General features: G+C 36.3%; 4 protein-coding genes and 1 non-coding gene across 6 annotated transcripts; 2 read left to right on the top strand and 3 right to left on the bottom strand.

Annotated features, from left to right (window-relative positions):
- Positions 1-1,244: 1,244 nt before the first annotated feature.
- On the bottom strand, positions 1,245-6,915 carry LOC121810022 (arogenate dehydratase/prephenate dehydratase 1, chloroplastic-like). Of its 2 annotated transcripts, XM_042210898.1 has the most exons (11): positions 6,464-6,915; positions 5,601-5,668; positions 5,414-5,506; positions 5,118-5,324; positions 4,392-4,472; positions 4,233-4,328; positions 2,659-2,736; positions 2,503-2,592; positions 2,342-2,409; positions 1,890-1,971; positions 1,245-1,732 (listed from the first exon to the last, which is right to left on the bottom strand). In XM_042210898.1, exons 1-11 carry the CDS (start codon positions 6,663-6,665, stop codon positions 1,676-1,678), a joined length of 1,122 nt encoding a protein of 373 aa, XP_042066832.1. In that variant the 5' UTR covers positions 6,666-6,915; the 3' UTR covers positions 1,245-1,675. The 2 variants fall into 2 exon arrangements, with proteins under 2 accessions (XP_042066832.1, XP_042066833.1); XM_042210899.1 differs by having other exon boundaries at positions 5,627-6,606.
- Positions 6,916-7,920: 1,005 nt separating this feature from the next.
- On the top strand, positions 7,921-9,907 carry LOC121808708 (ankyrin repeat domain-containing protein 13B-like). Its single transcript, XM_042209302.1, has 3 exons — positions 7,921-8,573; positions 8,909-9,557; positions 9,629-9,907. Exons 1-3 carry the CDS (start codon positions 8,032-8,034, stop codon positions 9,905-9,907), a joined length of 1,470 nt encoding a protein of 489 aa, XP_042065236.1. The 5' UTR covers positions 7,921-8,031.
- Positions 9,908-10,244: 337 nt separating this feature from the next.
- LOC121808641 (calcium-dependent protein kinase 2-like) lies at positions 10,245-14,363 on the bottom strand. The gene is made up of 8 exons (XM_042209227.1): positions 13,424-14,363; positions 12,729-12,872; positions 12,503-12,655; positions 11,660-11,769; positions 11,090-11,257; positions 10,872-10,999; positions 10,621-10,720; positions 10,245-10,531 (listed from the first exon to the last, which is right to left on the bottom strand). The coding sequence occupies exons 1-8, from the start codon at positions 14,145-14,147 to the stop codon at positions 10,457-10,459; spliced, it is 1,602 nt and encodes a 533-aa protein (XP_042065161.1). The 5' UTR covers positions 14,148-14,363; the 3' UTR covers positions 10,245-10,456.
- Positions 14,364-15,441: 1,078 nt separating this feature from the next.
- Positions 15,442-18,223, bottom strand: LOC121808642 (chalcone synthase-like). Its single transcript, XM_042209228.1, has 3 exons — positions 17,869-18,223; positions 16,700-17,007; positions 15,442-16,291 (listed from the first exon to the last, which is right to left on the bottom strand). The coding sequence occupies exons 1-3, from the start codon at positions 18,044-18,046 to the stop codon at positions 15,611-15,613; spliced, it is 1,167 nt and encodes a 388-aa protein (XP_042065162.1). The 5' UTR covers positions 18,047-18,223; the 3' UTR covers positions 15,442-15,610.
- A 2,078-nt stretch (positions 18,224-20,301) lies between these two features.
- On the top strand, positions 20,302-20,373 carry TRNAW-CCA. The gene has a single exon. It is a non-coding gene; the product is annotated as a tRNA-Trp (tRNA).
- The last annotated feature ends 2,263 nt before the right edge of the window (positions 20,374-22,636 follow it).

The following is a 22,636-nucleotide window of genomic DNA, read 5'->3' as shown; positions in this document are numbered from 1 at the left end:
GTTACAATGTTCAAAAAATTAATGTATTTGTATTAAGGGTAACCTCGACATTTTGCATCCTATTCATACCTTAATTTGAAAAATTATCCAATCTATAAAACAACATCATAAATATCTTATCCATACAATATCCTACTTTCGGTCCGAAAATTTAATTCCAAGCTAACTATCAAACTATATCCAATCCACACTATAAAACGAGCCCTTACATTTTGAAAGGATAATTAGCATGTAGGACAGAAATATTCCCAATCATATCTATCACTATTAGAAATTGTGACCTCCACACTCCAGCTATATAGTTACTATGATTTGTGATTATGATTGTGATTGTGATTGTGATTGTGATTGGAATGTTTTCTTCACTTATTCCCTTCAATTTGTGAAACACAGAAATAAAGGCTACAGAAAGATAAATGGGGATGACGTTGCCTCACTGTCACTAGCATTCAAGTGGATTGAATTGGATTCCAACCGCATATCTATCGTCTCATAAAAATGGATATAATTAGAATGATACAATTTTTAATATAAGAGACAAAAAATGATGGAAGTATTGTTGGTGGATAAATAAAACTCACCTCATTAGAGAGAAAAAAAAATAAAAACAAAAAAAATGAAATACTCCATTTTTTATGGAACGAAGAGTACTTCAAACAGCACCATATATATTGGTCTAAGTAGTTACTACAACTTACAATGATCCAATCCAACGATTTAGATTTTAGTTGTGTATGATTTAACATTTCTTTTGAAACTTTAGTAAAAAAAAAAAGTAGAATAAAATAAAACTGTGCGCATTTAAATGCATGATGCAAGCGTTATAAATAAATTCAATTGGATTCCATTAATTTCAGTAGGACGGATTTTATAACTCTAGATTTTCTTGTAGAACCGATTACGTTTTGATCCCTAGAAAACATTCTCATGTTTGATGAAAACGTGATGGTTGGAAAACTAAAAACGGAATGAAACATGGCCTAACTGCTATGTTTACTTTCCTTTTATTTTTATCGTGGAAGAAACGTTATTCAACAAAACACACCAATTATTTTGGGAGGATGTCTCAAATTCTATAATGGCGCCTAAATGTAAAGGTAGAAGTGAAATTTATTTTGGGAGGATGTCTCAAATTCTATAATGGCGACTACAGGAAGAGAAATGTAAAAGTAGAAGTGAAATCAAGAACTTATAATATTGACTATTATTTCCAGAGGTGAAAGATGAAGCAATACATCATGCCATACCTAAACAAAAAGGACCCTCATGAAACTTGACATATATAATGGTATATATTTTACAAACACAAGTGCAAATTAACATAATTAACGATACTAGACTCTATATTGTGTAGCATTTACAAGGTCAACACATTCTATAGAACCAAAAATCTCACAGCTTCAGACTTTTCTTCCCAAAATCTCTCATGTTTTCAAAATGAAAAAAATGCCCTATTTTCAGTCTAATTGGCCCTGAAAGCTTAGTTGGAAGGGTGAAGAATCTAAGAATAGAACGAGATACCCGTGAGATACTAAGCTTGAGAACATACGAAGATTCACACAATCGAGGGAGTCTTTTCCGGTCCCTGTAGCAAAAGGACTGTGACAGAGACTCTTCCATTCATCAGAAATGAGAAGTTAAGCCGTTCAGAATGGTGAGATACATGCGTATTTGTTCATGGAAGTGTATCCATAGGATAACAACCAAGGACTCGGAGGAACCTTGCAAACTCCTGTGAGGCGATAAAAACAAAAATGCTTATTTACATTGCAAACATTGCTTACAAAATATAGATAGCCAAGGACTTCAGCTCATGCACATTCATGCAAAAACAATATAGGCCGGAAAAAAGTTGCATTCGTGTCCTAAGAGTTTTCCAAAATGCTTACTTGGAGATGTCCCAGAGCATACTGGGCACGGGGCTCTGCCATAGAAGCTTCAAAATCTATGTGAAAGAGGTAATCGAAGTATCTGCAGGTGGTGTTATATGTTACTTTATGTACTAAACAGAGTGAGCATTTAGATTAGTAGCAAATTACTACTAATCTATAGCTTAAGCATAAGGGATCTTGCTCCATATAAAAATTACTACTCCCTCCGTCCCATAAAAATATGGGCAATAGGTATGACATGGGAATTAAGACAAAATTGGTAAAGTAAGAGAGAGGAGGAGAATGGTAGTTAAAGTAGTGTTAGTGGATAGTGAGACATACATTATCAAATTGATATACCTTTCTAAAAATGGAATGCACATATTTTTGTGGGACGGACGGAAATGAAAAGTGCACATATTTTATGGGACGGAAGGAGTATATACTAGTGGAGAAATTAAGACACTCACGTGGCACTTCCCCTGTTTGAGTCATCAACAACCCTCAAAGGCCGTCTTCTTTGTGGTCGGCTCTCAATCTATAGTTTGATTCCATAGTAAAAAAACAGTCACCAAATGTTAATAATAATGAAAAAAATGAGCAATACACCCAATCAGTAAAATAAAATTACCTTAGACAAATTAATGCCCCTCAGAGCAAACACTGCCAATGCCTTGAACAGAATTCCAGGGCCCTCGTCCAGACTGAAGACAATGCTAGTCTAGAAAGAAATGATGGAATCATTGTAACATATAGAGATCATCGAGCCTTACTAAAAGAGAAATACCTTATGAGGTCTAGTTGTTCCTGGGATTATAGGTTCCCTTGCGAGTATCAGAAAACGGGTAACATTGTCAGAATCATCCTGTTCGGATGAAATTGAATTAATTAAGGGATTAAAAAACTTGGAATACAATTATAGTGCTGTTTTTAACTAAGCAACCGACCGAGAAAAGATCCTGAAATGAAAGTGCATGTGGTAAACCTACGTAATTATTTATAAGTTAAGGCTATGCTTGAGTCCATTCTTATCTCACAGCATAACTGAACCATAAAGTTCATCAAGTTGGTTTTCAGTATCTTCTACTCAGAACATGTTAGTGTAATTACATATTTGGAATTAGAGGTGTAAGACCTTCTTCCAGTTATACTTTAAGGAAATACAAAGGCCGAAGTAGGACACATGAAGAATAACGTCCGAAAATAGAACTACTTACATCCTACAAGTAATAGAAGAGTTGCAATATCACAGTTAGCTATAGGGATTCACAAGTGAAGTCTCCGTTGCACTTTAGGAATGCACTTTGATGCAATAAAAGTAAGCTGATCAGCTAGAAGCCATTGTGACCTTAATCATTTTATCATTTGCATCAAATCTTAAGCTTTCCATTCAGGCATGTACTAAAATCTACAGATAAGATTCCTACCTGCATCATTTCAAAGGCTATTCAGAAAGACGGGAAAAGTAAATGGGAAAAATTCGATTTTTGGGTGAATATGGAGAAAACTGTTCCCTAGAAGGGAACCTTATTTTATATTCTGAATAAGTTTGAAATTCGAAAAATGACATTCTAGTTGGCGTCTTCGAAAACGCCAATTTGAATGGCATGTTCAAATAAAAATAGTATTAATTACATTTACATGAATACTGATGTAGTGCAAGTGGTTCGCATCTAAGACTTGGATGGTTGCATTGATCTCGTGTTCGGTTCATGGATGGATCTTTCTAGTCATTGTGTTTTTTTTGCATTTAACTCTGTTATATTATAAAATAAACTTTATATAAACAATTTTTATTTATATACTAATATAAATTAAAATAAACATTTAGCAAAAGCAAAAATAATTTAAAAATGCAGATATTAAAAAAGTTATATACAATTATTAGGTTTATATACTAACGCAAATTTAAATTTAACATTTTGAAATTAAAAAAAAATGAAACGAGAGTAAAAAAGAAGCTGTTTTGCGATAAAAGTATAACAATAATGAAAAATCAAAAATAAAAATGAAAGAAAAACACAAAGAAAGAAGCTATTTTGCGACAAAGTGCTTTTGTTGGGGGTTAGGCCTAACCCAACCCCTGTATTGCGTTATTACCATTTGAATGCCAGTAGGCAATCTACCTCATTGTTAGTTAGGCAGGACATCTATTTATATAGATACTTAAAAAAACACCAACCTCAGTGGCGCGCTTATAAACACCAATGAAGTTGGCGTGTTTGATCACTCCAATGAGACTGGGCATTTTTCCTATTTAAAGAATGTTAAAATAAATATTCCCTTTTATGGAACATTTTTTCCAAACCCACCACAAATTCGAATTTTTCCAAGTAAATGTCATAGGGCGATAAAACTCACCTGTATTCCTTCAGCCAGAACATCAAGTCCATATATTTCTGCAGCTCGAGTGCTTGCAATTGCTCCCGTCTCTCTCACACCTTCACAGACTACAATCTGCCCTGGTGTCAAGGTGAGACAAAGAAAGATGTAAAAGAATATAAAGGGCCAAAATGATACCTGAGCGGCATGAGCAGGATCATCTGCAGTTACTCTGGTTACACCCAGTTCATTCAGGAAAAGCTCACACTGATCAAGTGCCTGAAAACACCAGCAAATTGAACTGTTTTTCAGGCGTTTAGTACAACAAATGAAAGATACAGTATGTTTTAAATCACGAAATACGGAAACAGGGAGTTCCCTGCATGGCAAAAGCACCAGATTTTCCTTCTTTACATTATAAGAAACTTAAGGAGCTCATGGCTGACATTATTTTTCTGGGTATTTCTGCTTCTTGCTAGCTTTTTATCACATCGACCTCTCTTTTCCATTTCCCTCACACTAGCTTAAGGAATTCAAGAAGCAATCATGATTTCAATAAATCCTTTAGACTTACACTTCCCATACAGGCATACACCATCTACATCTCCATAATGTGGTAATAAAAGCTGTAATCTACAGTTCTTATAAATATAATAATTTGAAATTGATAAATATATATGTACATGACATCCACACAAAATATTACACTCATCCTTTAGACTTTCATATATTTCTAGCTTACTATAGCGAATCGCATTGCATATTTGAGCAAGTTTAAATATGTAGAAATTGGTATAACTTGATGAAATATAAGGCCAACTGTAGCATCACTCGCTACTGCATCTCCTAGTAAACAAACTCTGAGAATAAAGTAGTAGTGAGTCTGATGCTCATATGTGGAAGAGATTCATGACAAATGATTACCTGTGGATGGCTTAATACACGCTTTAACTCTTTCTTCCTAACCCCCGGCAATCCTAGAAGGCAGTGATTAAGATTAACAACTAACTGAACTTCCCCAACAATGTGAAGTCTATGGCGAAGAAGCAAGTCGTAGTTACGATGGATGCTCCCTCCAACTGAATTCTCGATGGGAAGTACTGCTTTGTCTGCCAACCACAACTCAACTGCCTGTGAAAAAAGAAAATCAACAAAAACCTAAAGGTTACAAAATAAAATCATTGACAAAAGATAAATCCCCCTTTAAGAAATGTCATAACCTTGAATGCAGCCTCAAAGTGGTCACATGGGACAGTCTCACATTTTGGATATGCTTTCAAAGCAGCAGCCTCACTATAAGCTCCAGGAACCCCCTAGATGAGACAATCAAATAAGTACCAAGAGAAATAGGCAAAAAAAATAACTAGCCACCTTAATATCTTACTAGGCAGAATCAAGATAATAAACCTGATATGCAACACGGACCATCTTACCATCACTAGAGGAAGAAGAAAAATGTGTTGCTGACAATGGCTCTGCATTTTAAAATATAATCAGCGAAAAACTATGTACAGAATTGAAGTATCCTGAATATGGGTACATAAATGTATCATGTATGTGAAGTAAATCATTCTAAGGGCACTATGTCATCAATCCTAATTGCAGTTTATCTTATATTTGACAGAATCTTGATGTATACAAGCATAACCAAAATTCTGCAGGATCAGAAACGAAGACCACGCAATAAGCAAAACTGTATCATTATTATCAAGCAGTCATTAAAATAAAAGGCTTTGTATCTGGTTCGGGAGCATTTACTTTTGAGGATTGGACTAGATAGATAAACATAGTATAGGCTAATCTATTGTTTACTCTGACGTATTGAAACTGCAAGATATCCCAAAGCCCTTGATAATTTCTATCATTGGAGCTAATTTTGATTGAATTATATCCCATTGAAAGGGTGGGATTTTAGAAATCCTAGTAATAAGGATAAAACACTCGATCATATATCTTATCAACCATGAAACCCCGTGGTGGGATAGGCTGCAGAGTGACCATATTTTGTCAACTACTCACACATCATTAACTATGATCCACTCCAATTCAGTACAAGGCAGCAATTTCTTCGATTACAACCAAAATAAATTTCACTAATACTTTAATTGTAGGACAGGGACTTCAAACAAAATCTAAAAGGACTCTTAAATACGCAGTAATTCAGGAATTTTCAAGCAGGAGGAATCATCTTCTACGAGAGCCGATCAAATTCACCTGCAATTGAAAACTATGATCGAGAAACTAATTGCGTTACCCCCGTGGTGACTCACTTGGGAGAGAATTTAAGTCTCTTCGAACAACATCGCGAGCTGAAGAGCTCTCATCTTCAACTGGTGCCACTGCTCTCTGACACCAGCACTTTAATTCCCTTTGAATCCTCGAATCCAGAAAATTAGGTCGCCCGCCGGGAAGAACGGGGAATGCCGATTGGGAATATGAAGAGCTTGTGCTAGCGCTAGCGCAGTGCTGCATTCAGAGCCATGTCCGTTTCTGCTGCTTAATCATGCAATCAAAATGGTTGAAAAGTAAGGGAGGAAAGGAAGCAAGGATGAAAATGGCGTGAATTTCATAGGGTTAGATATATAGGTGGAGTTGACGATTTCTGGATTTTCCGAAAACGTGTGGATTTTAATGGGGTGTGACTTGTCAGTGACATCGGAGACTGAATTTCGATCATTTTATTTTTCTCTCTTTTTATGTGCAGGTTTATGGAGGGAAAACCTCGATTACTTGTCAGTTAACAATTTGCAATGTGCTAAACTGCTAATTAAATCGTCACCAGATTTGGGTTTAGGGTTTTAGTATTTGGAAATAAAATACTATCATGAAACTACTGAAGCTTTGGATTTTCTAGGTTCTTTTGCAATTTTTAAAATTAAAATACCATCAATTTTTGTGAGTTGCTCTTGTGTTTGTGTTGATAAAACAATGACTCAATGAGAACTAATTTTTTATGTGTTCTCATTGGTAGAAAATGATATGGCATGGCCGCATGGGCTCTTGGCTATCAAATATCAATAGTTAAATCACAAATAGAATGCATTATTGTTTTCACATTCTTATTCTCAATTTCTAATAGAGAATTGTAGGACAAAAAAATTAATAAGTTAGTTAATTAAACAATAAAATATTATCAATGATAATATCCTGCCGGAAAAAAAAGGTTCCAATGCTAAAGAAGGAAAGAACCCAATATTTCAAAAGAAATGAAGAAGCATTGATTTACTAATTAAAATAATTTTAAAAATTATTGATAAGAGTAATTTTGTAACGTCTGCTAATATAATTAGTTCACTAATATAGTACTAATATACTAATACGAACCCTAGAAAAGTCGTAGTTAAAAGTTTGACGTTTTAAAATCTGAAGTTCCTGGATATGTGGAATTTTCGGCATCATGACATAAAAATATTTAAATCTTGAGTTTGTACATTAATCCTTTTTTTATAGACAAATAAACATATACTACTAAAAATAAATTAATCTCTTTTTAATTAGCAAAGTAAATATAAATTTTTAAAGACCGCGCCATTTAGCTAACACACGCACACAAAAATAAATCTACTACTCCTATTTTTTTTATTCTATGTTATTCGGTTAAAAGTTGGAATAATTTGTGTATGTTTCATCGGTTTTCCTTCTTTTAATGTGCTACGGTACTTAAAAACCCAACTTCTATGGCTTTTGTATTTTGGATCCATGAAAATAGTGACAATTTTTTTTTCCAATTTCCTATCTCCTCTCATTTCTGTAGCAGATACCACACAAACCGCTTTTGCCCGATGATTGAAAGTTGAATAATCAATTTTACACACAATAGGAAAAAATTACTATCAAAATGTCTAAGCCATCAACTAAGCCCCCAATATTCGTCACCGCTCCCGTGGAGCCACAAGACTACGCCAACAGCCCCGCCCACTACGCTGTGGCCACAGGTGACTGCACCGCCCTCACAAACTTCGTCTCCACCCTGCCGAAGCTTTCCGACGCCAACTCGATTGACACCGAGGCAGAATCCATTGCGGAGGAGCGCCTTGCCGAGAAAATCTCCGCCGCCCTTGACGGTCGCGATAACCCGCTCAAGGAGACCCCCCTCCACATTGCCGTCCGCCTCAACGACGTCGAAGCCGCCAGCATCCTAGCTGCAGCGGGGGCCAACATCTACCTCCAGAATGCTGTCGGGTGGAATGCCCTCCAGGAGGCCCTCCTCCGCCGCTGCAAGGAGATCGCCCCCATCCTCGTCCATCATGGCCACCTCAACACCTGGTCCAAGTGGCGGCGGCGCCTCCCACGCCTCGTCGGTGCCCTCCGCCGCATGCGGGACTTCTACATGGAGATCTCCTTCCACTTTGAGAGCTCCATCATACCCTTCATTGACAGGTAGATAAAAAAACGAACCAAATCAAATGCAATTATACTCCTTTCTTTCGGCAACAAATGTCACATTTTTACCGGCTTGAGTTTTTAAAAATTGTTTAACTTCATATCAGAAAGTGAATAGAAAAATTAATGAAATATACGTCATACTTTATATATTGATTTTATAATAAAATGTGAATGGAATGAATTAGTACAATACGAGGTCCACTTGCCAAAAATAGTAAAAATATAATGAGACATATATTGGCGAACAAAAGCAAAAAGGAAAATTGAGACATTTAATGGCTGATACTTTCAAAGTGAAAATCGAGCTGAATTGTAACCCATATTGATAGGGTGGCCCCCTCCGACACATACAAGATCTGGAAGCGCGCCGGGAACCTCCGCGCCGACACCACCCTGGCCGGGTTCGATGGCATGAACTTCAAGCGGCGCAACCAGAGCTTCCTCTTCATCAACGATGTGGACCGCCCGGACGTGCCCCAAGGATCTCTCCTCGTCGTCAAGCACGACAAGAAACAAGTCCATATGGCCGAATACCAGAGGATAGGGACGCCGCTGACGGAGGCTCAGATCGCCAAGGACTGCAACCCCGCAAGCGTTTCTCGGCCCAGCGTGGACGTGTCAAAAGCAGAGCTCGTCAACTGCAAGAACTGGAGGCGCCAGGATAGGACCGAGCACGTGGGCAAATGGAAGTCGAGGGTTTATGAGATGCACAACGTGGTGCTGACGTTTCGCGAGTGCAAGCTGCCAGCAGAGGCAGCGGAGTTATCGAGTGAGGCAGAGAAAAAGCAGCCGAAGAAGGCGGAGGAGGCAGCATTTAAGAAGAATCTGAGGCCGATGCTTTGGTTGACGGAGAAGTTCCCGTTGGAGACGGAGGAGCTCCACCGCTTGTTGGATATTCTGTCGAAGAAGATTACCGCCATTAAACGGATGAGGGAGGTGTTGAAGACAACATTCCCACCCAGGACTTTTCCGGTCAAGGTAATAAATCTAGACGCATGCTACTATACATCCACTGCTTGGAATTAATTTGGTTGGGTTTCTTGAATCAGATATCGATACCTGTGGTTCCAATGGTGAGAGTGGTGATAACGTTCACAAAATTTATAGAGCTACAATCAATGGAGGATGATTTTCACACTCCACCGTCAAGTCCTGGGCAAGAAGACGAGAGGAGTAGTGGGGATAACGCGTTCGCATCGAGTAGTGGCGTAGAGGAGAGAGATCCTTTTGAGATTCCGAGAGGGTATACATGGATCCGAAATGATTCAACTTCTAAAAAGATTAAGAAAATAGAGACCACTACGTCCAAGAAAATCGAATCAGAGTAAAATTTGGTCAAATTTTGGTCGATCCCACAACTTTGAAAATCAGCGGAAAAAACCATGAAGTAAATTATCAGAAAATTTGTGGTCATTTATGTGTTAATACTGGCCATCATATGGAGTATTATGTTTCGATTCAATATAGTCACGAAATGTCTTTTATGAAAACAAGACAAAAGGCTGAAGCACCAAAGGTCTCTGGCTCTGCAGCGAAGGAAATGGCGTTGAATGAAGGTAGTCACCATATCTCCAGGCTCCAACCAAACATAAGGAATCAAAAATAAATTTATTTATAGCTTTTGCACCAAATAATAAAAAAGATCACACCAGGAAGACGAGAGCATGATACCATCCCGAGATTCAACTTAATTGAACGCATACTTATTCACACAAATCAACATCATATAAACATTGAACAACATAAATTATCGCACTTTTGAAATTAAAAACAAGTTGCAAGTTTCAATTTAGAACTAAAATGCTTCATAAACCTCACCATTCACCGAAGAAGAACACGCTGCTCTGCAACCTTTATCAGACATCCGATTTGATCCTCTAAAAGAGTTTTACTGGTTGTGTTGTTCCACTTCTCATCATAGCACAGAATTCCTCGTAGTTTATTTTCCCATCCTGTAAATACCAAAGATGTGGAACCTCTATATACAATTTGAAGAGGAAAAAAAAAGAAATGAAATATACCAAATACTTTGATAACTTACATTATCTGTATCCACCTCCGAAATGATTTCTTTAATGGTAGCTCCCTCCCCCAGACCATACTCTTTCATAGCAGTTTCCAGTTCGTCCATTGTGATATAGCTGGGGTGCGTTTTTAAAAAAATGGCAATTAAGTTAATGATAATGCATGTGCGGTCCACATGGAACTCAATTATTGAGATCAAAACAACTAGAGCATTTGATCTCAAGGCATAGAAAAAGAAGAGCAAGGAGAAGTTTAATCAGGTCTTACCCACTGTTATCTTTATCAAAAAACTGGAACGCTTTAAAGAGATGCTCATCTCGTTCGAGCTTGTGTCTGTGCATTGTAGCAGTGATGAATTCGATGTAGTCGATAGTTCCATTTCCATCCACATCAGCCTGGCATTAGCAATAACAATTGTTAAATGTAATAAGCAGACAAACCCAATGTTAGATATAAATTTCCCAAATGAAAGTGATTATACTTACAGCTTCCATAAGTTGTTGCACTTCTGTTTCGGACAGTTTAGATCCAAGACGAGCCAAGCCAGTTTTAAGTTCTTCAAAGGTGATTGTGCCGCTATTATCTGTGTCCATATTCGTGAACATTGCTTTAAGACCTTTAATTTCTTCTTCTGATAAACTTTGTGCAATGACCTGCAGGCAGTTTCAGATCCCATAAGTGAGGTAAGAACATACCCATAAAGAAAGTTTATGCAACTAAATTGGTAGAAAATCTCATAAAAAATCCCATAGTTGCAAATAAAGCCTAGTGAAGTTTGCTGTAACTAAGCCCAAATGGCAAGAGCATTATAGTTCATAAATGCCATTTCTCGAACCCTGCTCCTGATGCAGCAGTTAAGATCTAGATACGCATGCCATAGCAGATCAAATCATTTCATACAAGAGAACTGGAAAATGTTAATAACAGAGAGCACTATGGTAGCAGACGTTGAGATGCAGACCAAAATGAACTGCTTACAACTTTTAAACATTTTTCTGAGTGTCCTGCAATTGTATGTATGATTCATACCAAATATTAAGACATGATGAAGTTACCTTTAGTGCAAGTTTCTTGAGCTTATTCATGGCCATAAACTGCTTCATCCTAGAGAGTACCGCACCATCTATTGGCTTGTCAGATGCTTGTCCCTTAATCCAAGGATGCTCTTTAACACAAACAAACAAGATAAATTGTGTTCAGTTATGAAATAAAAAGTAAATAAAGTGATCACTATACAACTTATTTATAACAGAAAACATCAAAACAAGTTGATTAAAATGGGGGCCTTTTTCTATTTACTGCTAGGGTAAAACAAGTTGATTCCAAAGCCATGTTCAAGCTAACTATACTATAAATGAAGGGCCGGTTTCTGTGATTCGCAATAAAATAATAAAATGTAGGAATTCTGGCTTGCAAGTAGCAAATAGTATGATCAAAAGGAAAAGCCATTATGAAAGAAAAGTTCACAAAACTGTGAAACTGATAGAGGACATTTTCAATTGATTCTCTGCATTATCTTTTAGTTGTATATTGTTTTTAGGAGTTTTGTGATTAGTTTGTTAGAGATAAGTTTCTCTCTTAGAGTTCATTTTGTTTAAAAGAGCCTCTTTGTTTAGGAGTCTTCTTCCATAGTATTATAAATAGCTCTTCATTAGAAGGGCTGTGTCTTGGGGAAATAGTTGGACAGTAGTTCCTACGGCCTCAAAAGAGGATTGATCTTGTGTATTTTACTATCCAGTTATTGAGTTATTTCATGTTTTCTGTGTTTTCTCTTCTTTCTCTTGTGTTTCTGGTCCTTTTCTTTCTGCCAAGCTACCTTTACTCCATATCAGAAATACATAAAAGATTTTAGAAAAATGTACAAGCATACATCAATAGCTAAATATAGAGGAGATTACCAAGTACTTGTGCAGAAGTTATTCTCCTTCTTGGATCCTTGTTCAGCATTTTTCGAACAAGATCTTTGGCGCTGTTTGAGATTGAAGGCCAAGGTTGGCTATCAAAATCAACTTCTTCGTTTAGTATAGCATCAAATATACCTTTTTCAGTCTCTACAAAGATGATCACGAAACTAAGAAACCCGGCAGGTAAGAGTACTTGATGTAGATAGTAAATTAGCCTTACCAGCCCAAAATGGAGGCACACCACTGAGGAGGATGTACAAAATGACACCAGCACTCCATACATCTATCTCCTTTCCATAACTTCGCCGCAGAACTTCTGGGGCAACATAGTATGCACTACCAACGATGTCGTGATACACCTTGCCTGAAATTGCCATCAAGTTGACAATAATTACTTCTCAGCTTATATGCCCCCTTTCCATTAATGTCCTCCCATCAACATCCCTGATCATACTACAAACCAGAAACTATACAAACATAATAACCCTGTAAAATGCCCCAAGCTCGTGCTAGAACACAATCACTATCAGCTATTTGTCATCTGTACTCGCATTGCCAAAATAGCCATCAAGTTGAGAATAATTACTTCTCAACTTATTAGCCCTCTTTCCATTAATGTCCTACCATCAACATACCTCATACTACAAAAAAGAAACTATATGAACATAATAACCTTGTCAAATGCCCCAATCCTATGCTAGAACGCCACCACTATCAACTATTTGGCATCCGTACTCGCACTGCCAAAATAGTTAACCCAAATTGCTAAATTGTCCATCAAGCATATATATACACATATTCATTACTTATTCAATATGGGACATCACAAACCCCAAGATTCATATTAAAAGAAACACTTTTATATCATCAAGCAACTAATCATCCAATTCCAAAGCAAAAACACTACAAGCTAACCTTCCTCAATGAAGACAGAGAGTCCAAAATCAGTAGCCTTGAGCGTGGCCTTTTCATCCTTGCTCGAAAGCAAGAAATTCTCAGGCTTGAGATCCCTATGCATCACCCCCATAAAATGGCAATTCTGCACCACATTCACAATCTGCCTGCAGAGATCGGAGGCAGCCTTCTCGGAGTAATGCCCCTGGGCGATAATGCTGTCGAAGAGCTCTCCCCCGCGGCACACCTCCATGATCAGATGCACCGATTGCCGATCCTCAAAGGCGCCCTTGAACTCGACAATGTTGTGCTGGCCGCTCAAATGCTGCATAATGTCCACCTCTCTCTTCATATCCTCCTTATCACTCTTGCTCGCCAATTTCCTCTTCAGAATCGATTTGCAGGCGTAGCTCTGCCCCGTCGCGATCTCGGTGCACATGTAAGTTACCCCAAATTGGCCCCTCCCCAATTCCTTCCCCAGCGAGTACTTCGACTTCACATCCTCGAATGGCTTTCCGAGAATGTTGTTCGGCTCCAATCTCTGAGCTGCTGCGGCGGCGGCGGGGGGCTTCTGCGTAGCGGGAGGAGGAGGCGCGTGGTGCGTCTGCGGCGGCGGGTGGTGGTGCGCCGCCGGTTTTTGGTAATCGTGGTTGATTTGCTGGTAACCTGCGATGCCCCCTGCAGCGGAGGTGTAGCCATTGGCGTCGGAGGTAGAGTGATTTTTCTTGCTGAAACAACCGCCCATTTTTGGGGGGGTTTTGCTATTGTGAGTTGAATTTGTGAGGAGCCGTGGTATGTGTGTGGGGAATATTCCGAGCTGCTGGAGATAAAGGGATGGAAATCTGCGGAGGAATCGTTGGCGCAAATTTGTTTGGAGAAATAGTGTTTTGCAGATCAGAAAGTTAACAGACAAAAACTCTGTGTTGACTTGTTGCCGAAGTGTTTTACACCTTATTCATTTCCCATGTTTTTTGGCTTCTTCTTTGAATTAATTAACTATGCCTAAATTCATATTCGTGTTTCTTTTAGTATTTGATTTGTTTACATAATGGGAAATTGCATCCAAATTAAGTGATGAGGTGATCGAATAAAATGTTTACATAACAGAAACTGAGAGCTTGAGGATACATATTTATCCTCAAATTAGGATCATCGTTAAACTTGCATCAAAATGTTTTATTTTGATCATTTAAGAATGTTCAATGACTTCAATCTGCGTCAGAAAATACAAAAAGGGAATAATATGACGTGTCAAATTATACACAAATGAACCCAAATGATTGCCGTTAGCTCTACCTAAATTCTAATTATGAATCTTTATATTAATCTAAAGAGTAATACCACCCTCTCTCACGCTTATCTGTTGTGAAATAAAGTTGTAAAGCTTTATTAGGCTCTGTGGGTCTTACTATGCATTAATGAGGAATATAAATCATTCGACTACATTATACTCTAGTCTTTTTTTCCAACCCATTTATTCCACACTTTTCATGTGAATGTTGCTTTTGGGTTTGGTGATTTGAGATATGGGCCTAAAATATTAAAAATGAGATCTTGCATTGTTGCTCTAGTATATATTAACATGACAATCCTCTTTATTATAACATCATATAACTATTTTAGACAGTTAGATCTGAAGATTATGTGATTCTCAAGTTGTCACATGACAGCTAATTTTAATTAAGTTTAATCATTTTAAGACGCTAAGGAGCAAGATTGAAATTTCATGTTCCTAATATAGTTTATAAAACGATACCATATTGCAGTGTTACCATGACGATTTTCCAATAGATATATTTTTTTTGTTCTAGCTGTAGTTTTATGAAATGATACCAGAGTGTTATGCAAAATCGTCGTGGTAACATTGCAATTTTCAATGTTGATTGTAGCGGTAAGATATAACAAAATTCCACACTTACTCACACATTAATGTTGGTAAGATATAACGAAATATGATCATGTATCTAGATAAATGATAATAGTGGGCGCGTTGCAGTGAGTGGTTAATACTCGAGACTATGGGTCCAGGTGACATGTCATTAAAAAATTTCTATCTATACAGTTTTTTATTCGTCAGTAAATGTATCATAGTATTAAATTAATGGATAATAATATGATCTATATTACCCACTTTCATTTATGTGATAAGTTAAAATGGAACATATATTAATGAACATAAACAGAAGTTTATAACCAGGGAATATGATATCATGGCATGCTGCGCAGTACGACCGTCTCGACGGTGTGGCCCGGGCCGAACCCAAAGAGCACACCCCAATCCAGCCCCTCACCAGTAGTGCTTAGCCCCTCCTCGGCCGAGGACCTCCTCATCTCATCCATAATAAATACAACACTCGCGCTCGACACATTCCCGTATTCCCTCAACACGCGCCGCGACACCCGCAACTTCTCCGGCTTCAGCCCCAAGCTCGCCTCTATCTGGTCCAGAATTGCGGGCCCACCGGGATGCACAATCCAGAATATCGAATCCCAATCCCTGATCCCAAACGGCCGGAAAGCCTCTTCCAAACACGCCTCGATGTTCCTCGCAATCAAGCCCGGGACATCGGCCCGGAGATGGACGACCAGCCCGGCCTCCCTCACCTGCCCCACGATCGCCCCGGCGCTGCCAGGGATGATCGTCTGCGCTGCGGAGACGATCTGGAAGAGCGGCAGCTCCAACCCGGCCACCGGGTCTGAACCTACAATCATGGCCGCAGCTGCGTCCCCGAACAGGGCTTGCCCCAAGAGGTTCTCGGGGTGGGCCCCGCTCGGGCCACGGAAGCCAAGGGTGGTGGTCTCGGAGTTGACGATCAGGACCCTTGCAGTAGCGTTGTTCTCGGCCAAGTCCTTGGCCGCACGGAGGGCAGCCGCAGCAGCGTGGCAGCCATGGAGGCATTCACCTAGAAAAACAATCAACTAAAATTTTGGCGTACTACTTGATAATTTTGATTAATGATTAAGTGATTAAGACGAATTTGAACAAATACGGAGTACCATATACTCAACCAAAATTGTCGAGTAACATGTAAATATCTTCATCTTGACATGACCAACAATGTTAATGCATCAAATGAAAGAATCTAGTTATAAGTAGTTAAAATTAGTTGCAAACTTGACATTATTGTTGGTAGAGTTATAATTAAACAATTTTTCCCCAAAGATTAGGGTTAGGACTAAAATAATTGTCAAATTTAATATAAATTCATAATTGAATCTATAAAATAATTATAGAAAAAAATATAGTGTAAAAGAAATCAATGGGGTGCTAGTTGTTTTTTGTGTGGCACTCACTACCTGGAGGTACATCATGGAGCGCTTGACGGAGGGGCGGAGGCCGAGGAGGGTGGTGAGGTGAAAGTCGGCGCCAGGCATGTGGACGCTGCTGTTGGTAGAGAAGATGAGGTGGGTGATCTTCGATTTGGGCTGCCCCCACTCCTTGATGGCTGCCTCCGCTGCCTCTTTGCCCAGCTTTGGCACCTCCTCCGCCACCATGTCTTGTCGTGTGTTCAGCGAGGGCGCCAGGTACGCACCCATGTTAGGGTTTTGATTCACGAGCTCCTCGGTTAGGTGTGTGTATCGTTTCTTTATTGTGGAATTCTCACCTGAAATAAAATTGTGCATCAAGTGTTATAAAAGAATATAGAATCTATTGATTTCTATGATCATTTAATTTTTTTCCCAAGAAACGGAATTCTAACGTTCTAGACGAATTTACGACTATATTGGAGTACGTATATTCTAGTAAAGAGTGTGCGATTAAAAAAAATTAAAAAGATAGCTTAGTTGTGAACAAATCTCTTTAATACGAATAATTATTAGTAGTGTAAATTATTAATTACTAATATATAAACAGAGATTTATAATGCTGCATTGCGTTGAGCAATAAAACTAATAAAAGTCCTAACTTTCTGCACATTTATTGCAGCTCCATGTACTACTATCATATTCCTACTTTGATGATCTATAAAAGTCATGAATTTCAGCTGAACTTAATGCAAGGATTTCCTAATCTTACCATGTCATAGCAAGTTAAAGATGTGCACCACATCAATTCGTCAAATAGGTATAACCGTACAATTTTTACGTTAAAACTATGAGAAACATTTGGCACTTAAAACAAACATGCAGCCAAAATCTGCTGCCACCGCAGCCATCGTACAAATTCTTTATCTTTTCTTTTCTGGGATTTTTCTTGGAAGCTAAATAGCTGATAAACTTCTATGAAATCATTCAGAAATTTTAATTTCCCTATTTTTATTTCAAGAAGATTAAATTCATAGTATACAAATTTATAGGAAAGTAGGCTCAAGAACAGTTCGGGAAAAACAATGGTAGATGTCACAAAGATTGATAATTTTGCAAAATTTCTTGATCTTAAAGAAAATTAGTAATATAGAAAAACAAAACGAAAGAAAAAATTTAGTTATACAATAAATAAAAGTATAGAAATAAGAAAATCTTACACATGTGCCTAAATTTTCGTTTAACATTGATCATATGTTCACTGTTTGTGACGCGAAAGTAGTAATCTGGAAACGTGCTTTGCTCGATGCAATTTAAAGGCACGGCAGTGCCAATCGCCAACACGGTGGCCAGACCCTCAGCCAGCTGAGCACGGTGGAACTCCTCCGCGGTTGCCATTTACGTCGCTAGGAATGTGTCCTTTGCAGCGGAGATGGTGGAAAGACGAGAGATGTGATGCTCTAAGAGAATTGTGTTTCAAATTTAGAGGGGGCTTCTGTGGGGCTATATAATATTCCGAGTGGATTATTAAAATATCTATTTACTTTCTTTATTAAGAAAGAAAGGATTAAACCAAAAATGGCAAACTTAAGTCAACATAACAATAAAATAATAAATTAAATAACTCTCTAAATAGCAGCAATAGCAAGAAACCAAAATCACACAAAAATCAAGAAGGTCAACGCATTGACATCAACAACCTAGATTAAAACATGCAAGAGCAAAATAGTAGTACTACTACTTTAAGCCAAAAATTATTATTTTAAAGCGACTTGTTTCGATATTATTATAACTAGAGAGAAAGTTGAATAGTTAATATCAGGACTCAAAGCATATAAATACATATAATCATTCATGTATGAATGTACATGTAGACATGTAGATTCAATGTCAACTATTCATTAATATTAACGTAGGGATTTGGGAAATTTAGTGCAATGCCATCCCTATCACACTATAAAACGTAGAGTCTATCTAATATATTATTAATAGTAAATTACGAATTATCCTTACACGTGTGCACCACATTTTCAAAATCCAAAATAAATTTGAGCACCGAAAATATTAAAAGTTGTGAGTATTAATTTCTTTAATTTTGTATGAGCAATTTGAATTTTTATTGAACCGCAAACTTAATGGTAGGAATGTTAAGTAAAGTAAAATGATTTATAGTTTCAGGTCCTAATTGAACTACTAATACTCCATCAAAGAGTAGATATTTATTCTAAATCTTTCTCAAGTCACATCAAAGAGTAGATGATTATTCTAAATCTTTGAATAATATACTTATATTAAAAAAAAAGTAAGATAACTATAACTACCTATTTCAGCTATTCTTCAAATATATATTATAAATACAAAAAATACAATAAATATAGTAGTATAAGTTAATAAATGGACTATTAAGTAAGAATATCATATCTGTATATCATGTTTGCCTAAGTAAGAGGGAAGAAAAGACATTTTCCTATTTACAAATGAGGATTACATCGAAAATATCTGTTTATTTTATTCCTATGTCATCCATCTCTAGTCTCTACATAAGTAGGCCTTTAATATTTCATCAATAATTGCATTTGATGGATTAGTGCACAATGCAAGGTCCAAGCTATTCATCCCAAACTATTAAAGCAAATTAATAAGTAGTTATTCAACTGGGCTCCGGAATATCTTATCTACATTAATTTTTACCACAAAGCTATACAAGTCCCACTTGATTTGATTTCTTTCCATTATTTATTCACTTTACATTCATTACAACTTTACTTATCTAATAATCATACCGAAAATAATTAAAGTGATTATCATTTATCAGTTTAATAAAACTAAGTTCTGACTTCTGACTTCAAAAACAAGTTTTGTATGCGGTTCACATTGTTAGGTTGTAGTATCAGCTTAATCACCAAATTGAGAGTTTAATTGCTTGCCGTGTATGAAAAAATAAACACTTAATTATGGTTGAAATCTCATTTTCGTTTTAGTTCTAGTTTGAATATATGACTAAAATCAAGAGGGTCAAATCTTTAACGGAATGTGGGGTCTATATTATTAGTAAGAGAGAAGTTGTTGAAAATTTTCCTTTTTTTAAATGTGTTCTGACAATAAAAAATGATACATGTGCTCTATTTTTCGTGAACGGAGGGAGTAGTATTAAATATTAAACTCTCAATCTTATAGCTATCACTAGACGTTTACAAGACTTCAATGAACATTTTAATCTCTCCGGTTATACTCTAAGGAGCCCAATCCGAGATTGAAATTGTGAGGTGTGGGGATTTTGATTGTGAGTTTCGAATTATATTTGATATTTGTTGTTAAAAACGTCGATATCCGAAGCAGCCAATTCATACCACCCATATAATAATTTCATAATATATACTAGTACTGGTTATGTTACAAGGTCAAGGTCACAATGTATGTTAAAAGTGGTTAAATGAGATGCAAATATGAGTGGATCTATAAATCGAATATTGGAGTATAACTAAAAAAATTGTAAATTTAGTTGGTTTGAAAGGAAAAAAAAGATTATACTAGTATATAAATCTACTGAGTCTGCATATACTAGTTTGACGATGTTTCATCATGTTTCTCAAGTTTTAAAAAATTCTAAAACTTGTATATATATTTGATTTAGATTGGCTGTTTATCACCAAGGATCCGTGGCGCAATGGTAGCGCGTCTGACTCCAGATCAGAAGGTTGCGTGTTCGATTCACGTCGGGTTCAAATCCCCCGATTTTCAGATCCTCATTTTTATTTCCTAAAATGTAGAAGTTGTCGAGGCATGATCATGCTGATGGGACTGATGCAGGATTAGCTAAGTAGAACAATGAGCAATGGTTTATCTAATGTATTGGGCACAAGTTTTATGATCAACTAGTTTCAACCCACGTGCGATGCACGACAAAATATTTTTTATCATACGATTTTAAATTGTTAATTGATTAACACAAGATCAAGTTTTGATTCCGAAAACAAATTGGTAGTATTGCAAGTTTTAAAATTGGACGATAGCTTTTCAAACCTCAAAACGGTTTTAAAATTGTATTTTGAAGTATAAAAGCGCCGACGCAGAATAATATTGTCACAAAATTGTGTGTAATCTTTTTTGTATTCTGTATCCATTTAAATTAGCACTATACTTTATCATAGTCGAGCTTCATTATATTGCAATATAGTGACCCTAATGCGCTAAAAACTCAAACCTTGAAACCTAAATCCTAAACCCTTAACGTTAAAATATACTCATCATGACCAACAAATGAGCCAAATATAAATAAAATCCTCCCTCCGTCCCAATTCAATTTTACTTTGTTAATCACTTTAAAACAAACTTTAATAATAGAAAAAAATAAAAAAGAATATCATAACTTCATGTTAAACAAGAAGAGTAATGGAAAATATGGAGGGAGTGAAAAACGTGATGAAAAAAAATATGTAAGTGGATAAATTACCAAATGTCATATATTTATAGTCCAAAAAATAGAAGATAACTCCTCAAAACTTTTTCACTTTCTTCACCTATTATTAAAAATTTTAAAACCTTTTAATTTCTCAAAAATTAAAAACTAAGCGTTACGTAAATGTTATCAAATTTTGGAAAATGAATGACAATAATTTCCGCCATTGTATTTGTATGAAATGAGTAATGAATAAATGTATAATAAATTTTGGAAAATGAAATGGAAGGCCATTGAAGCAATAATCTCAGAATTTACTTTACAACCTTTCGGTTAATCCGCATACTCATACAACAAAAGGTCGTTATTCCTCATACTTATAAATACCAATCAATGGCAATATTAAATCTCCGTAAATATAATATCATGGGGATGTTGAAACCTCAATCAAAATTCAGTAAAAACCAAAACTTTTCATTTTGTCCACTAATGATTAGAATTAAATAAAACTTTTTAATTTCCTCAATATTAAAACCCCACAAATTGGCAATTTTAAATTTTATATCAATACGTTATTAACTACGGTTAAATTTTACTGGATTGTATTTTATATTTTATTATTAATCAAAGTAATGAAATATGAAAAGACGCTAAAAATGAGAAAGAAAATTAACTGATTGAATTAAATAAATTTGTATTATATTATTAATTTTCTCGCAAACTCCATGCTTCATGTTGCGCAAGCAATAGACGTGGAAAGCAATGCATCATTATTAGCAGGTTTTCAAATTCCATGCTTCAATTTAATTGTTTTATGAAATTCAAGTTTTTTTCACTAGCCAATGAAATTCTAATATGCCTAAGAAAAATTGCATATAAGAAAAATTGCAACTTCATAATGTTGCTCTTGAAAGCAAGTATGAAAGCAGTAATGTAGTTCTTGAAAGCAAGAATGAAAGCAAGAGAGGTAAACCAGTCTGTCAATATCTTGAATTGTTTATAATTTCATACATATTGAGTAATCGGTGATGCGATAATTCTACGAGTTAAGTAAGGTAAAACTGAATAGCCGCAAATCTCCAACTAAACTATGTCTTCCCATATGATAATATCTATTTTTTCAAACCAACAGGTTGTGGATTCATATCTTGGTGCAGAATTGTTACTTTTGAAGCTTTCTCAAGGCAAAAGTATACCTGCAAAAATAAGTGAAGATTTTACAAAATAGTTGCCCACATATATTTTTTAATTGTTGCAATAATATAATGAATAGAATAAAATACAGTAATAAAAAGGAAAGATAAGAAACTAAAATAAGATAAACATCAAAAGTAAAATAACATAATTAAAAACACAAATTAGATTAAATAGTTGGGAGAGAAAGATAATACTCCACATGATTTGACGGACAGAAGCATCTTTACTGAAATAGTATTTTTTTTATTAATAGAATTGGTATTTATAGAAGATTTGATAGTAACTCAATGGTATAGTATTATTTATTGTAAATTAAATTAATAATAAATATCCTTTATATCTTGTGACCTTTCAAATTATTCAAGTGGAAGTGAAGAGACAAAGCACATTGT

This window comes from Salvia splendens, chromosome 6 (assembly GCF_004379255.2).
Source record: "Salvia splendens isolate huo1 chromosome 6, SspV2, whole genome shotgun sequence".
Lineage (NCBI taxonomy): Eukaryota > Viridiplantae > Streptophyta > Magnoliopsida > Lamiales > Lamiaceae > Salvia > Salvia splendens.
This window is presented reverse-complemented; position numbering and strand designations above follow the sequence as displayed.

Excerpts from the sequence above, each read along its gene's own strand:
- LOC121810022 (XM_042210898.1), bottom strand. The coding sequence starts at position 6,665 with ATGCAGCACTGCGCTAGCGCTAGCACAAGCTCTTCATATTCCCAATCG. Across the intron at positions 5,325-5,413 it reads ACTTTGAGGCTGCATTCAAG|GCAGTTGAGTTGTGGTTGGC; the intron begins GTTATGACATTT and ends CTTTTTTCACAG. Across the intron at positions 1,733-1,889 it reads ATGCTCTGGGACATCTCCAA|GAGTTTGCAAGGTTCCTCCG; the intron begins GTAAGCATTTTG and ends ATCGCCTCACAG.
- LOC121808708 (XM_042209302.1), top strand. The coding sequence starts at position 8,032 with ATGTCTAAGCCATCAACTAAGCCCCCAATATTCGTCACCGCTCCCGTG. Across the intron at positions 8,574-8,908 it reads ATCATACCCTTCATTGACAG|GGTGGCCCCCTCCGACACAT; the intron begins GTAGATAAAAAA and ends CCATATTGATAG. Across the intron at positions 9,558-9,628 it reads CCAGGACTTTTCCGGTCAAG|ATATCGATACCTGTGGTTCC; the intron begins GTAATAAATCTA and ends TTCTTGAATCAG.
- LOC121808641 (XM_042209227.1), bottom strand. The coding sequence starts at position 14,147 with ATGGGCGGTTGTTTCAGCAAGAAAAATCACTCTACCTCCGACGCCAAT. Across the intron at positions 12,656-12,728 it reads TGTGCCTCCATTTTGGGCTG|AGACTGAAAAAGGTATATTT; the intron begins GTAAGGCTAATT and ends TCATCTTTGTAG. Across the intron at positions 10,721-10,871 it reads TTTGATAAAGATAACAGTGG|CTATATCACAATGGACGAAC; the intron begins GTAAGACCTGAT and ends AACGCACCCCAG.
- LOC121808642 (XM_042209228.1), bottom strand. The coding sequence starts at position 18,046 with ATGGCAACCGCGGAGGAGTTCCACCGTGCTCAGCTGGCTGAGGGTCTG. Across the intron at positions 17,008-17,868 it reads ACGAAAATTTAGGCACATGT|GTGAGAATTCCACAATAAAG; the intron begins GTAAGATTTTCT and ends ATTTTATTTCAG. Across the intron at positions 16,292-16,699 it reads GCTCCATGATGTACCTCCAG|GGCTGCCACGCTGCTGCGGC; the intron begins GTAGTGAGTGCC and ends GAATGCCTCCAT.